The 17,021-nt window shown below is 37.0% G+C and overlaps 1 protein-coding gene across 1 annotated transcript in view; it reads left to right on the forward strand.

Annotated features, from left to right (window-relative positions):
• The first annotated feature begins 951 nt into the window (after positions 1 to 951).
• LOC306861583 (dedicator of cytokinesis protein 4-like) overlaps positions 952 to 17,021 on the forward strand; it is a 103,249-nt gene continuing 87,179 nt past the window's right edge. Inside the window, exon 1 of the mRNA XM_079403947.1 lies at positions 952 to 1,135. Within this exon, the coding sequence (XP_079260073.1) occupies positions 1,099 to 1,135 (37 nt within the window). The 5' untranslated portion in view covers positions 952 to 1,098. The remainder of the gene's footprint in view (positions 1,136 to 17,021) is intronic.

The raw sequence follows: 17,021 nt of genomic DNA on the forward strand, positions 1-17,021 counted from the left end.
CCTTGCCTTGTTTCTCTCATGCACAATACACTGTATGAGTAAAGGGCTGTGATTGAATTTGTTTATTTATTTGTATGTATGTATGGTCTTGCATTCACGAATCTGCATCGTGTATACTGGTAAAAATCATTATTTATTTTTGTTTAGCCTGCAAAGGGGTTTATGGATTATGCCATATTATTGCAGATATATATTACTGTGCTTGACTTCTTTGAATGTGTGTAAGGTTTAGTAGGAATATCTAGTAATGATGTTTGAAAACAGTGATTATTTTCACAATTGGTAGAGATTACACATTTCAGCTCTAAACAAATTAATAAATAAATGCTGCATAAAAATATTTGATCACATAAAAATGAAAAAAGAACAATGAAACCTCTATAAAAGTCAATACAGCTGAAATAAATAATATAAAGTAATTCACAAACACAGAAAATAAAAACGATGAAAATCTGAAACCTCTTTGATATAACCATTCATTTCGGTAAAATTATGGATATGGAGGGCCACATTACACACAATTAAATAATTAAATAAATGTTGAAATATATCGTTAAATAGATAATTAAGTAATTAAATAAATAAATAAATATTACATAATAAATAAGTATGGATTCCATTGTTACTAGATAGGTGTGAATAAATAAATAAATAAATAAATAAATAAATGATTGAATTAAGTTATTTATTTATTTAATTATGTATTTAACAATTTATGTATATATTTCAGCATTTATTTAATGATTGAATTTTGAGTAATCTGGCCCACCATATAAAAAATGAACAAATAAATACATTTTCTAAAAAAAAACCTAATTTTACACTTAAACCTCTCTAGTCTAATCGCTATCGTTGTTCTGTTTCGCGCACGCCACGAAACTACATTTCCCATCATGCAACTCAGCTGCACAGTGGCCGCGCACTGGTTTATCAAATGCGCGCCGCCGCGTCTCGTCTCGTGCAGCGCAGTTCGCTCGAGCGCTGTGAACAATGACTGCGAGAGAGGATGATGTGAATCTGGTCAAATGAGTGATTTAACATCAGTACTGCACACCGCACTGTTTTGTACGCTTTTTTTCCACAACAAACACACTGAATATGTGGATTCCTACGGAACACGAGAAATACGGAGTCGGTAAGTTTGCTGTTTATTTCTTGACTCGACTCTGTTACTATTGAATCAGCGTTGTATCGTTACCACACACCGCTATTGCTCTTACACAGTTGTGTTTGCTTGTTTTTGTTTCTAACGCCAGACCTGCTCATTTTGTTTATAGATGTTTCGTGACTTTGTTTGAGTGACTGAGTGGATGTTGTTTTACATACGGTGTGTTATTGAGTGGAAATGTATATATTTGATCATATTCACGTGCATTTCTTCTGCTAGGTTTCAGCCTTTACTGATCTTTTGGAGACCTCAGTGCTGTTGTACCAAGAGTGCAATACAACTGTGAGAATCAGTGCTAGGAAGTCATATAGTCGCTGCGAAATAAACGAAGAGCGGAGAACGTGTGTTGTCATTCATACTAGAGCATATGTGAAATGAATTATGTGTTATTTATCACATGCCAGCATGATCGGAGTCTCATGAACTCTGCTGAGATTACCGTTTTAACTGGCTTATTTGAGTTGAAGTTGAAAGTATTGCATGCTCTTATACTGGATTGGTGACATTAGATCAAGTGAGGCTTTGCACCATTGTCAAATCGAGATTTATGTCATCTGGTTGATGATATAGTTATGCAATGGATGCATGTTTGTGTCTTCAATCCGTTGATTTGTGAAAAACTGTGTTTGCTCTTGGACTACAGGTGACGATTAAAAAGTTGAATAAATAAGTAAGAATCAATCAATAAAATAATATATAAATAATATAAATATATGAGAATTAATATAAAATATATATTTTATATCTATGTACACACACACAAACAAACAAAGTTATTTTTCATGTTGAAGTGTTTGAATTATGTAGAACTGATATGCAAAAAATAATTAGCTATATTTCTGATTTATTTAGCCTCCGTAATAAATACACAATACAAAATGCTTTATTTTATTACTCATTTGGTGTATTTTTTTTAAATGGATGCACATTTATTTATTTTATTTTGTTATATTTGCATTTAATTTTATTTACATTATTTAATTTTATTATTTTGGGATGTAACTTAAATTGGTATGCAGTGAGAATAAAGCATCTGCATTTATCAGTAGACTGAAGATCGGTAAAATATTGATGATAATAACATACCGATTATCTATCTCTCTTTTGCAGTTGTGAAGGTTACAAAGTGTTCTGAACTACAGAGAAGCGTTAAAATGATTTGACAGAGACAGACCTACTGGTCATTTGATGCTAGTTGATTTTCTTGATAATGTTGATTTGATTTCTTCTCTGATATGTCGGTTTGGTGGTTGGTTATCAAGTGTAGGTATAGTCACAAGGCTGTGAACTCAGCGTTTCCTGTTGGTTGTTTGCCAGCGGGATGAGGGAATTCATCAGTGTGATAAATGTATTCAGATTGTAACCAATGAGACCCAAATCTGTGGGCAAAAGAATGCTTGTTAGAGTGAAACCAAATGTTTTCTCTTCAGGGATCTTGTCTTGAGTTATGGGTGATTTCTCTGAGGATTTTGTCATCTCGCCACGTCTGTTACTTTAAAGTGGGACTCGCACCCCAACAGGGATTTTGGGTTTGATATCCAGTGGCTTCGTATTTTTTGCGTTTGATCTTTTTCCAGAGACAAAATCCATGTTTTAGTGTTTAATTGGAAGCTGGCGAGTGGTGCTCGTATGGAAAGTAGTGAAGAATGACTCTCAGCCACTGATGAAATATGAATGAAGCCCCACAGTCGCTGCAATAAGATGCCAATTAGCCCTCAATTGGATTAATTACAGCTAATTAAATCAAGGCAATGTCTGAAAATCCAATTCACGTAAGAGTCTCAATAGCCCTCCTTTAAGGTTTTTTACCTGCTAACAGGAACTAAGAAGAGATGATCTTTTTTGCCCTAATGTTGTTTTTGACAGTCGTGGCATTTGAGGAAACAGACACAGACGCTGAATGGGTGGAAATACCCACATTTTTGTCGGAACCTTTTTTTCTTCAGCATTTCTTCCTTTGCTGTCTTCGTAAGACAAATGTGATTAACTGCGAGCCTGAAATAGGTCGAGGGTGGAATATGACTAACTTTTGAAACTATTAAGTTCCTCTGGATATTTTCTATGAACCAGTCTGCCTTGTTCTGCCAATTTTTAGAAATGCTAAAAAAAACCTCTGCCCCCTCATTTGAGTTAAAAACTGCTGAAGCTGACAGTGTTTCCTGTCAGGCATGATGTTGTACGTCTGAATTTACTTCTACTAAAATCTAATTTAAACTTGGATTTATATTTGAATCATAACAACTTTTATTGCAAGAATTGCAAGAACATAATTCACCCCAAAATCAAAATAAGAGAGAAGGGGAAACGTTTAAGAAATGTCACATTTTGCATCTATAAAATGCATCATATTTTTAAAACCATTAGTAAATGGCTTGATATTTGGCCTTTAATTGCTGTTGGCCAGGAACTGTACAAATATTCTGTCAGTCGTCAAGTCAAGTCAAGTCACCTTTATTTATATAGCGCTTTTAACAATGTAAATTGTGTCAAAGCAACTGCACAATATCAAACATATCACAATATCAATATCAAACATTGGCCTCTGGCCAACAAACCAGCAGTTCAATTTAACTGCAGCAAAGTCAGATTGTAAGGTCTCAACTAGTTCCAGTGGTCATTTGGTAATTCTGTATGTTGTCTGAGCGTTGGCATCCTCTGAGGGGTTGGCATTATCTTTTCTCAGGTGTTCGGTCATCTCAGATCATTTAGGGGTTGGATCCAGACTGAAGCTTCTGTCATTCCTAATTACCACGGGATGTTAATCCCGTGGCAGAAACAGAGACAAATAGAAACATAATTAGCGTAGCTGCTGTTCCATCCCAAGCTAAAGAATAATAATAATGTACATTTGATCAGATATACTACAGTACAAGATTATAAAATGCATTATGTGAATGCTTGGCTAAAGAGATGTGTCTTTAATCTAGATTTAAACATAGAGAGTGTGTCTGAACCCCGAACGTTATCAGGAAGGCTATTCCAGAGTTTGGGAGCCAAATGTGAAAAAGCTCTACCTCCTTTAGTGGACTTTGCTATCCTAGGTACTACCAAAAGTCCAGAGTTTTGCGACCTTAAGGAGCGGGTTGGATTATAGCGTGGTAGAAGACAAGTTAGGTACGCAGGAGCTAAACCATTTAGGGCCTTATAGGCAAGTAATAATATTTTGTAAATGATACGGAACTGAATAGGTAGCCAGTGCAGAGACTGTAAAATTGGGGTAATATGATCATATTTTCTTGACCTTGTAAGAACTCTAGCCGCTGCATTTTGGACTATCTGTAGCTTGTTTATTGAAGATGCAGGACAACCAGCTAGCAGTGCATTACAATAGTCCAGTCTAGAGGTCATGAATGCATGAACTAGCTTTTCTGCATCAGAAACAGGTAGCATGTTTCGAAGCTTGGCAATGTTTCTAAGATGGAAGAATGCTGTTTTTGTAACATGGGAAATATGATTTTTAAAGGACAAGTTGCTGTCTAATATAACACCCAGATTTTTGACTTTAGAGGATGTGACAGTGCATCCGTCAAGTTGTAAATTGTAATCCAAGAGATTCTGTGTATTGTTTTTTGGTCCAATAAGTAATATCTCTGTCTTATCTGAATTTAATAGGAGGAAATTATTGGTCATCCAATCTTTTAAATTTTTTACACAATCTATTATCTTAGATAGTTTAGACGTTTCATCTGGTTTTGTTGAGATATATAGTTGAGTATCATCAGCATAACAATGAAAACTAATCCCGTATTTTCTAATAATATTACCAAGAGGCAACATGTATATTGAAAATAGAAGAGGACCTAGGACTGATCCTTGTGGTACTCCATACTTTACTGGTGATAATTGTGATGACTCTCCATTTAAATGAACAAAGTGGTAGCGATCGGACAGGTATGATTTAAACCATCTTAAAGCCTGCCCTTGAATACCAATATGGTTTTGTAATCGATCTATAAGTATGTTATGGTCTATAGTGTCAAACGCAGCACTAAGATCAAGTAATACTAGCAATGAGATGCAGCCTTGATCTGAAGCAAGAAGCAAGTCATTTGTAATTTTAACAAGTGCAGTTTCTGTGCTATGGTGAGGCCTGAAACCTGACTGAAATTCCTCATAGAGATCATTTTTTTGCAAGAAGGAGCACAATTGAGCAGACACAACTTTTTCTAAAATTTTTGACATAAACGGAAGATTTGAAATGGGTCTGTAATTTGCCAGTTCATTAGAATCTAGTTGTGGTTTCTTAATAAGAGGCTTAATAACCGCCAGCTTGAATGGTTTTGGGACGTGACCTAAGGCTAACGATGAGTTAATAATATTGAGAAGCGGTTCTTCTGCTACGGGTAACAACTCTTTCAGTAGTTTAGTGGGTACAGGATCTAATAAACACGTTGTTGGTTTAGATGTACTGATAAGTTTGTTTAGCTCTTCCTGTCCTATAGTTGTAAAGCACTGCAGTTTTTCTTTAGGTGCGATGAATGAAGCTGAAATACTAGACGCAGTAGAATCTACATTTGTTATTGTATTTCTGATGTTATCTATTTTATCAGTAATGAAATTCATAAAATCATTACTATTAAATTGTGAGGGAATATTTAGATCGGGCGGTGTCTGTTTATTTGTTAGTCTAGCCACTGTGCTAAATAAGAACCTTGGATTGTTTTGGTTATTATCTATGAGTTTGCGGATATGCTCTACCCTGGCAGCTTTTAGAGCCTGTCTATAGCTGGACATACTGTTTTTCCACGCAATTCTAAAAACTTCCAAGTTAGTTTTTCTCCATTTGCGCTCAAGATTACGAGTTTCTTTCTTGAGAGAATGGGTATAACTGTTGTACCATGGTGCAGTACATTTTTCTCTAATCTTTTTCAATTTGAGGGGGGCAACAGCTTCTAATGTATTAGAGAAGATAGTGCCCATGTTGCTAGTTATTTCGTCTAGTTCATGTGTATTTATGGGTACACAGAGCAGTTGAGATAAATCAGGCAGGTTATTTGTGAATCTGTCTTTGGTGGCTGGAACAATAGTTCTGCCCAGACGATAACGCGGAGCCATATAATTAATATCAGTAATACGCAGCATGCACGATACAAGGAAATGATCAGTAACATCATCACTTTGAGGTATGATATCTATATCGGTAAGATCAAGTCCATGCGATATAATTAAATCTAGCGTATGATTAAAACGATGAGTGGGCCCGGTGACGTTTTGCTTGACTCCAAAAGAGTTTATTAGGTCAGTAAACGCAAGTCCTAGCACATCATTTGTATTATCAACGTGAATGTTAAAATCTCCGACAATTAGCAGTTTATCAACATCAACCAATAGATCTGAGAGGAAATCTGCAAATTCTTTTAGGAAATCTGTATATGGCCCTGGCGGTCTATACACAGTAGCCAGAGCAAGAGATAAGAGAGATTTATTTTGCATATCTAACAGTGTAACATTAAGCAGAAGTATTTCGAATGACTTAAACCTCCTGTATCCTGTTTTCTGAGTAACATTGAGAATATCACTATATATTGTTGCCACACCGCCGCCACGGCCAGTCTGACGGGGCTCATGTTTATAACAGTAGCTCGGTGGAGTAGACTCATTTAGACCAAAATATTCATTTGGTTTCAGCCAGGTTTCAGTCAGGCAGAGTACATCAAAATTATTATCTGTGATCATTTCATTTACAATAACTGCTTTGGGTGCAAGTGATCTAATATTTAGGAGCCCAAGCTTCAAAAATTGTTTTTGTTCATTTATTTTGTGTTTTTCTGGTTTAATCACGATCAGATTTTTTCTAGATCCTGCATTAAATTTATATTTTGACCTCGCTATTCGGGGGACAGACACAGTCTGTATAGATTGGACAACGCGGGTACTTCTATCATTTAAGTGGGTAGAACAAAAGTCATTTGAGAATTGGCTTACTAGTCAGATGGAGCGTAGCGTCCTGGAGATGTTGTCCGACAGGAGTTCCGCTCCGACTCTGCTGGGGTGCAGGCCATCAGCACGGAAAAGCCTAGGACGCTCCCAGAAAAGATTCCAATTATTTACAAAGAGCAGTTTCTGTTCTTTACACCATGACAATAACCATTCGTTTAAAGCAAACAGTCTACTGAACCTTTCGTGTCCTCGTCGATACGTCGGAAGTGGACCTGACACGATGATCTTCGCCGCGGGCGATGTGCTGCGTACCGTCTCGATCAGGCTCCTGTAGTCCCTCTTCAGTGTCTCCGTCTGCCGCAGCTTGATGTCGTTAGTCCCCACGTGCAGCACGACAGCCCCGATGCTCTCATCGCCCTTCAGGATCGCGGGTATCTGCGCAGAAACATCGAGAACACGAGCACCGGGTAAACAGTGTGTGTGCACTTTACCTTCAGCTAGCGTAGCACGGACGTGCCGGACGATGGAGCTTCCGACGATCACAGCGTCGCGTTCCGTCTCGCGGAGGGGAGCGAAGCGGTTCCGGGTGGAGATCTCGAAGACCGGAGGCGGCGAGGTTGTCCCCCAGGGCCTGGCTCGCGTCTTCCGCTGCTGTTGTTGCACCCAGGGTCCGTGGCGTCCCGGCGCCGGAGTGAAGGACATCTGTGAAGACCGCGTCCTGGGTGCACAGTGTCTGTATAGAGAAACGCACGGAGTAGAGGTGGTGGGAGTGTTAGCAGCGTGCTGTATACTTACCCCGGACTTGTGAGCTTCAGCCCGGGATGTTTCCAGCGCGGCTCTCCTCTCTTTCAGCTGGGCCTGCTTCTCCACCAGGTCGCGGATCTGCTTCTCCACGGCCTCCAGCTCCAGCTGCACCGAATGCAGCTCGAACGTGTCCTCACCTGCACTCAAAGGTAGACACAAATCCGCCATTTAAGCAAGTAAGAGTGAGACAAAGGCAATGTGTGTGAATAGAGTATTAGCAGTGTAAGCTAGATTAGCGGCAGGCACGCTGCCTATGCTAACGGGCTATAAGCTAATAGCAAACACGAGAAATCAAAATAAAACTAGTGATAACAAGGCGCTCCGATTGTTTTTGTTTTAGAATGCTATTGTGGATATATTCACACGTTATAAAAACGAAAAAGATAGTGTATAAAATAGTTTTAAGATAAAAAAATAGACGATAAAGAATCAACTTGACAGAGCTCAAACTCAAAACACGTCGTGAAGGTTGAGTAAATATTATTTACAACAAGTACACATTTAAATGCATAAATTCAGTGTGCATCTTATTTGCTGCAATTAAATTGCATTGTTTATAAATAATAATAATAAATATCTACATTTCCCCCTCTTTAAATTCTCATTACAGTAATGTGTCATAACTGTGAAGCAAAAACATATTGCAGTATTATTTAAATCTAAATAAATTAAATAATAAATTACATTATTTCAAGTATTTATAAATTATGAATTATTTGTTATAAAAAGTCCAGGCAGCTTGATTTGTATTATTGTGCTTTTTGTGCCCATTTTTGTGTGGAAATGTTCTAAAAATGAGCTTAATTTTCTTTATGCAGAGTTTAATATCACTTGATTTTGGGTGTAATTAAATGGCATTATACATATTTAAAGAATAATAAATATCTACATTTCTCCTCCAAATTCTCATTACGGTTATGCAGAAAAATTCCTGTAAAGCGAAAACAAACAAGTTATGCATTATTATTGAAATCAAAATAAATTATCTAAACATTGTGTTTTTTTTTTTGCACAGTATTGAATTTATGCTGGAAAAACATTTTTTTCCCATTACAGAAATTAGAATTTTGGGTGGAAATGTCCCAAAAAATGAGCTCAGTTTTATTTATGCAGTGTTTATTAATTGACTTTGGGTGACTTTATTTTTATTTTTTCAAAAGCACCAAATAAAACACGAACATGAATGATTTGGAACTGAGCTACCAGAGGGCTGCCGTCTAAAGTGCCCTTGAATGCTCAGTGAGCCCAGAAGAGGTTTGACTGGGGTGTTCTGGTGTGTGTTTTCATGAATGTGTTTGTGTGTTGGGCCCGGGGCTAGCTGTCGTGCTGCCCTTGTTTCCTATAGTATTCAATCCTCCTGGGACAGTGGAGCGGGCGAGGGGGGTTAACGCTGTGTGGAAGTGGCCACCCTGTGCGATGCCCTGTGGGATTAGCAGGTTGTTGTGGAAGTGCAGCGGGCCATTCCTTCATTATAGAAAATATTTTGTAACGACTAGAGCCGAGGGATCTGATGGGGCGGGGCTTCTTAACACCTCAGCGCATGTAATTGCCTCTTCGTTCACAGGCCACACCCCCAAAAGAGCTGAGACAGTGATTTAGAAGGACCCACGGGGAGGCCAGATAATATACCATTACTGTCATGACTCAGGCCCCAGATGAGGGAATAACACACACATATTAACGTGCACATGATTGTCTACTGGAAAACTAACACTTTTACTCCAATTTGTGTTGTGCTATTTTTCATGTAGGTTTTTCTGAATATCTAGAGCGATTACGGCACAGTTTGGTCTGAGTTGCTGTGTGCATGTAATGTTTTGTAATTATTTTATTTTATTATACAAAGTACTGTATATTTATGATTGCTTATATGGCATACTCTAAAAACTATTTGGCCAATTTCATCTTTGTTTTAATCAATGCATCCCGACTATCCAAATTAAATATGCCATCTACCTGGCTGTATAAACCAGAAGCTATTGAGATGTCATCAAAACACCTTACACCGTCTTTTCACATCTCTTATGACTGCAGTTATGGACACTTACACAAATTAATCAGACAGGCAAATCGGAACAGTCTCTCTTGCAAAGATAGGATCCTTTCTGAAAACCACAACCCTTTGAAACCGAAGCCTGGTTCTTTGCACAAATCCTGTTATTGATCTAAAACTAGGCACACTCCCCCCGACCTCATAATCCTTCTGACCTTTGACCTCCCGTTCAGGGTGCACGCAAACAGGGAGATTATTAATAAGCAATCGGCGGCTGGATGTAATTAAGTGTGCCGCTGAATGCCTCATTAATGCAGGGGAAAGGCTTCTGTGTGAATAGGGATCATGTGTGAGGGAGAGATGGATGTAAATAGAAGGACATTCGTTATCTGTGCTCTTGGCAGGAAGGAGGGCTGCTGGTGTCTGGCTCAGACGGCGCTACAGATACGGCTTTCACAGACATCTGTTAAAGGACTAGTTCACCCAAAAATGAAAATACTGACATCATTTACTCACCCTCATGTCTTTTTTTTTTTTGTAATGTGGAACACAAAAAGAGATTTTTTTTTTTTTTTTGCCAGTTTCAGTTATATTAAAAATAATAACTTAATTAGTTTATTTTTATTTATATTAATTATTTATTATATTTGCTAATTATTTATAATAAATATTGATAATTTTAAGTTGTTATTCGCTAAATATCTGCCCGTGGTTCATTTGAGTCATTTCTTTTCAATGAATCAGTTGATTTACAAAGCCAGTTCATTTGAATCGGTTGATTAGATTTCACAAAATCTGAATGATTTGTCAACTCATTGACTAAATGATTATTTTGTCATGGTTACCAGCTAACAAGATGGGATGATTATGAGTGAATAATAATAAGTCACTTCTATGATTCATTTAGGCCTATATTCATTTTGGAACATTACTGTATCTCATATACTTTCATTATATTGATAGCATTTGTAAGTTTTGAGGTGAACAGTTCCTTTCTAAACCATATTTCTGCCAATTGCTCCACCATTTGTCATTGTTTGGACAAACCTCCCCAAATTCACATTATCTTTACATCCAGAAGTTGACATGCTGGGCCGCTTGAACTGTTTTCCTTTTGTTGTTTAAGGCTTCTGTTGTCTGCACTGTGTCTGAGAGTGTGTTTGAGGATGATAAATCCAGTTGTATACCCTGAGCTCCCTTTAAACCCACAGTGGCGGCATCCTAACAAGCCAAACATATGTTTAGACACGGGATGCCAAGCTTTCACCAGCTCTTCTGTGTTCTTCATACCCACCGTGTTGTTCCTCATTAAGCCGCTTTCTTCACGGCTGACGCCTGGAGTTTCCTGTAACCCACTGCTTGTTCTTCCTCCGTAAAGATGCTTCTGTGATCTCTGCTCACCCTAACCCTGATGTTAAACCTGTTACGAGAGACGATGGGCTGTAAACATGGCTTACAGAGGAGCTGGGGTGTCATTATGTTGTAATTTCGGTGTAGCCCAAATGATACGTGTTACATTTTTGTCATGGGTGTATATATAGACAGTGTGTAATAATGTATGCACTTGCAAACTGTGATGTTAATGTGATAGTTCGCAAAATGTGATAAAATGCAAAACTCTGTATAACATTATTATTATTATGTGATAGAAGCAAAAGTAGAAAATAATCTTTTCATACAGTGCAAGCTCATGACGATTTGCCAATTTCCCGCAAGTAGTGGTCGACTGATATATTGCCAATGCTGATATTTGGCATTTTATAATTATTGGTATCGGCTGATAAGTTTGTTCTGATTAGCTGATGCGTAGGACTTTTATTTTGAAAGTGTGCAGCACTTATTTTGACGGTGCTGAAAATGTCAGTTCCTGAGCGCATCTTAATGACATTACTGTCTCTGTTTAACAGTTTTGTCTAATAAATTTGTTCACCCAAAAATGAAAAATTTGCATTATTTACTCTCGTCATGTTGGCCCAACCCCATTTTTTTTATTTCTGTGAGAAGCTAAAGAATGTTTTTTTTCTCAAGTATCTTTCCATACAGTACAAGTTAATGGCACATTGCCAATGTCTGACATACTCCAAAAAGGTGAAAAATACATTATAAAAGCATCGTAAAAATGGTCTGTATGACTTGTGCACTATATTCTGAGTCTTCTGAAGTCATACAATAACTTTTGTGAGGAATAGACTGAAATTTAAGATATTTTATGGTACTTTTATTGTGCCTTTTTGCCCTTTTTAAAGATGTCCAGTGTGGTCACTATAAACTATAAACTGAGTTTTACTGAAAGAATAGCAACCTGAAAAGACAAGAGGGTCAGTAAATGATAATAAAAAAAAATCTCCATTTTGGGTGAACTATCACTTTAACAGACAGTCAGTTTTTCCTTCTAGTCCAGTTGGAACAGATTGGACACATGCATGTCTCGACAGATTTTCTCCGCTCTGTCCGTGGGGAAAACGAACTGAAAGTGGACCTGAGAGGCCATTAGCTGTTATCTAAGCTGTCAGGGGTGCGATACAGTGCTCGTATCCTCCCCTGACTGCTGCTGTCAAGGCAACCACACCAAATTCACTGCTTTATATGTCGCTAAAACTAGCAGCCACACTTTCTCATGCACTTGATGTGCTATATCTAGATCACTTTACCCCCCTAGTAAGGCCAGGACGGGGACAGTACTGTGATTCCTATTTTTACCTATACTTAATGCATTTCTTCTTACATGTTGACAGCAGGGCTAATTAACACCCTGCTGATTGTTAATATGTCTTCTACGTGCCGTGTGAATCTGTATTGACCTCTATTGATTCGAGATTTAGTCACCTGTGCATTGCTTTGCTTTATGGCCGTGAAGGTACACAGAACCCTTCTTGAATAAATGCATTTTAGGTTCTAAAGTTTACCTTTATTTAGTGGCTTGGAAGAAGTAAATATCTTAAACTTCATGTCTCTTGTATTCGTGTTGTTTTGAATGTGTTTTATGAAACAGATGGTTTTGACTGAATTTTGATGAGATGACCCACAAGTATGACAAAGCTCTTTGTATAAATGTATATATTATATACCTTTTAGAAAAAGGAATGCATTTATGTATTTCTGATGTATTTTCTTTATTTAGTGTAGTCATTTAGTATAGTACAGTTTTTATTTATATAGTATAAAAATGATATAGAATTGAAATATAAATGTTGTGATATTTCTTATTCCAAAATATTAAAAAATATTAAAATACATTTGTCAAATATATATATTTCACTTAAATCATAAATGTAATTTAATAGTAATGATACAATAATATATTGTATTATTACTATAATACACAATAGAAATAAGCAATAAACCATGAGGATATGATTTTTACCATAGTCAATAGGTTTTATATAAAAATTCCCCATGAACAAGTGATAAAACTGTAACACGTGGCTTATTGCTGTTCTATATGCATCCTCTTTTTATGATGATTGATTGATTGATTGTACTTAATCACTGACAGCAAAGCGTGCCATTTCTCTAAACTCACATTTCCTTACGGGATTCATTACTTTCTAAATGATTTGCTCTTTTGAAGCCCTGTGCTGATATGCAAAGAGATTCGGTTGGATTTGAAGTAATCCAGTAAATCACTTTCATTCCCTTCTCATCATTTGAAGTTAGTTCGTCCGGAGAGGCGAGTTCTCCTTTTTCCTTCTCATCATTGATTGAATGGGGTCTGCTTAGCATTCAGGCGGCGGCATCCGACACAGTTTACAAGCATTCAGGGATTTCCTCCTATGCTACAAGCCCTTTGTTTTACGTTCAGACACTTTCTTTTGCCCTTTAAACACGTTAATTTCACAAACAAGGTCTTTCTTGTTAAATATGAAGAGAAATGTTTTAAAAAAAATGTTTGCATGATAGATTTGTCACATTCTGATGCTGGATTGCTGCAGCGGCGAGCATAAGAATCTGTGTCAGGTCCGTCCTTTTGGCCAGTACGGAAAGCAGCCTGGATCAGCAGATATTTGGGGTAGATTCTCGCCCCCTGGTAGTCCTCCACCTGGCGTCCTTATTTGACTTCCCTCAGGGTGCAAATTAAATCTTGAATGAAGTGCCACTCAGCGACGGCAACTGTAATGTTTCTCCATTGTGTGGCCAAGTGGCTGACTTGGGTCCGTTCGGCCCTCTGGGAGTTGAGCGATACGGTGAGTAAATGACGGCTCTTTTATAATGACGATGGGAGCCTCTGGCCTGATGGTGTATCGTCTGCTGTCTCGGAGAGATGACCACCAGAATTGATAAAAACAGTCATAGTCTACTTCTAGAAAAGTCAATAACGCAAATGTCACTCTGTTTTAAGAGTAGACGTGGATTTAAAGGGACAGTTCACCCAAAAAGTAATAAACATTTCTGTCATCATTTACTCACCCTCAAGTTGTTCCAAACTTGTATGAGTTTGTTTCTTCTGTTGAACTGAAAATAAGTTATTTTGAAGAATGTTGGTAACCAAACAGTTGCCGCTAGCCATTGACTTCCATATGAGAAAAAATTACTATGAACGTCAGTGGGTACCAGCAACTCTTAGGTTACAAACATTCTTCAAAATATCTTCTTTTGTGTTAATTCATAAAGGTGAAGGTGAGTAAATGATAGGTGAACTATTCCTTTAATAAAGTAAATCGTTATAGTATTATTACATTTCAAAATACACTTTTATCCTCTTTTATTGGAAATAGGCTCATTTTACAACTCCCCTATAGTTACATAGGACATAGGTACATAGGTACCAGTGTTCCTTTAAACTATACAGTAGAAGATCTAGCTTCAAAAAACTTGATTAGTTATTTAATAGGTATTTATTAAAGACAAATAGGCATTTTAGCTGGTGACAGTAATTAGTTAGTGTAAAATAAGAAAGAGCCTCTTTCACGTCAGCAGCATGTTTTCTTCGTCGTGCCCTGCTGGTCTGAGTTTTGTGGTTGTTAGCGCTGAGGTGGGTTAGCATATGAGCAAAGATGCTATAAATACTGACATGTAAATGGAGCAAGCTGCATGTCACATATGTTTGACGTCCTCTAATAGCAGTTGGTGCTAAACCACACTGCACTTTGCTTTCTGTGAAACAACACTGTTAAAATTAGGCTGCCACAAGGGAAAGCAGTGCCTTAGTCTTGATACAATCTTAAAGTCATGTTTTTCCATATTCCCAGCCATATTCACAATTTTGTAGTAATGTGTATGCCAGTGAGATGAGGGAATGTGTGGGAGGCCAATGTGTTTATTACGACTGGTGGTTTTAAAAATGAAATGTATATCAAATCTATCTGTTTGTGTGGTTTATATATAAAGTTATAGTTAAATATAATACTTAGGCTATAACATATATTTATATATTGCATTTTTAAATATAATATTTTTGTAATTTTATATATATTTTTATATGTAATTTTTATGATGAATCGTATTAAACTAACATGTTTTTTTTTTTTTAAATAGATTTTTAAAATAAATTTTTTTAAATTTATTTTTAAAATAAATTCTGGGACAGTTGGGCATTCGGTCCAGCTGAGCTAACTAACACCTCAAACTTACACGGGACAATCCCAACCCCAGCTGTTATGTATGCAAGTGTGTTTATGTTTTGGGTGCACTGATAATACAGTAGCTCACTAAAGCTTTAATTCCCATGATGCATCGGGTCAGGAAAAGGTCAAATGTTTGCACAGATGAGGCTTTGCTGTTGTGTTTGTGCTGGGTAGAAGGAAAGCAGGCCACACTCCATTTTTTTTCTCCACATTCTGCCATCTTTTCTATAAAACTGCAAACTTTTATGCCCTTCACACCTCGCCTGTCGAGCTCCATGCTGCTTTATATCAGCTTTATTTAATTACAGACGTGTTTATAGGGTGTAAATGGCTGCTGTTGACCCACTTCGGGCTAGAAACTGGGACACATTTGTTTTTTCAGGCTTAATTTGCTCCACTCGATCAATTCAGTTGATACAGAGGCTAGGATGAATAAATTAGCCAAGCTAGTTGCATTCAAAGGCACTGTATGCAGAAACACTGTTTAGTCAGCCTAATTATGTTGACTTGTGAAATATTTAAGTTGCTTCTTCTTATACATAATGATTCATGCTAGCATAGTTTTAAAACATGTTAGAAATGTGCCAATTTATGATAGCTAAATGTTAAACATGCTATCATGTGCTAAAATGCGTTAGAAGCATGCTAGCATAATGTTAAAACATGTTAGCCATGTGCTAAAAATGTTACAAAGATGTTAGCAACATGTTAATTAATGCTAGCAATGTTTCTAACATTGCATGTCTTAGCAGTGTTGGAAATGTTTATTCATGTTAGCATAATCTTATAACATGTTCGCAACATGTTAATTCATGTTAACAATCTTAAAACAATGGTAGCCACATACTAAACATGCTAACAACATGTTAGGCTAAATCATGTTAGCCAAATGTGCTCAACATGGTAATTAATGTTAACAATGTGCTAAAACATGTTAGCATGTGTTAAAACATGCCAGCAAATGTGTCAGCAACATGTTAAAACATGCAATTCATAATACAACATTAAAACGTTAGAAACATCCTAGCAATATGTTTATGTTCACAACATGTTAAATATGCTAGAAACATATTAACAACATGTCTATTCATGTTAGCAACATGCTAAAACATGCTAGAAACATGTTAATTCATGCTAGTAACATCTTAACTCATTCTAGTAATGAGTTAGAAATATTATGTTTTTCTTACATTTTAGAATGTTACACTTTTAGCTTACAAAGCTATTTCAAAAATTCAGACAGGGCTTTCTCAAGCCAACATGGGACCTAAGTGTTTGTCCAAACAAGCTTTACACCGTAGTTGGAATCTGTAATCCTGCATTTTAAAAACCACCGGGGCTAGTTGTAACTCTTTCTAATATGCTGTTATCTATTTGAAAATATGCAGTCAATATGTGCAAAAGTCTTTCCTCCTTTTTCCAGACGTTTTCGGGAAAGGTTTGAAAACAAACACTGTGGGTTTCATGCTTGCATAATCCTGAATTGGATAGACTTGTGTGGAGTGACCAGGCAGACACCGTCTGTATTTGCTGTGATGTTATTCCTGCATCCCAGAGAGCTCAGGAATATTAGGATGGATAGGAGTCTGAGGGGGGCAGTTATTGATTCTCT

The sequence above is a fragment of the Barbus barbus genome (assembly GCF_936440315.1).
Source record: "Barbus barbus genome assembly, chromosome: 42".
In the NCBI taxonomy this organism is placed as follows: Eukaryota; Metazoa; Chordata; class Actinopteri; order Cypriniformes; family Cyprinidae; genus Barbus; species Barbus barbus.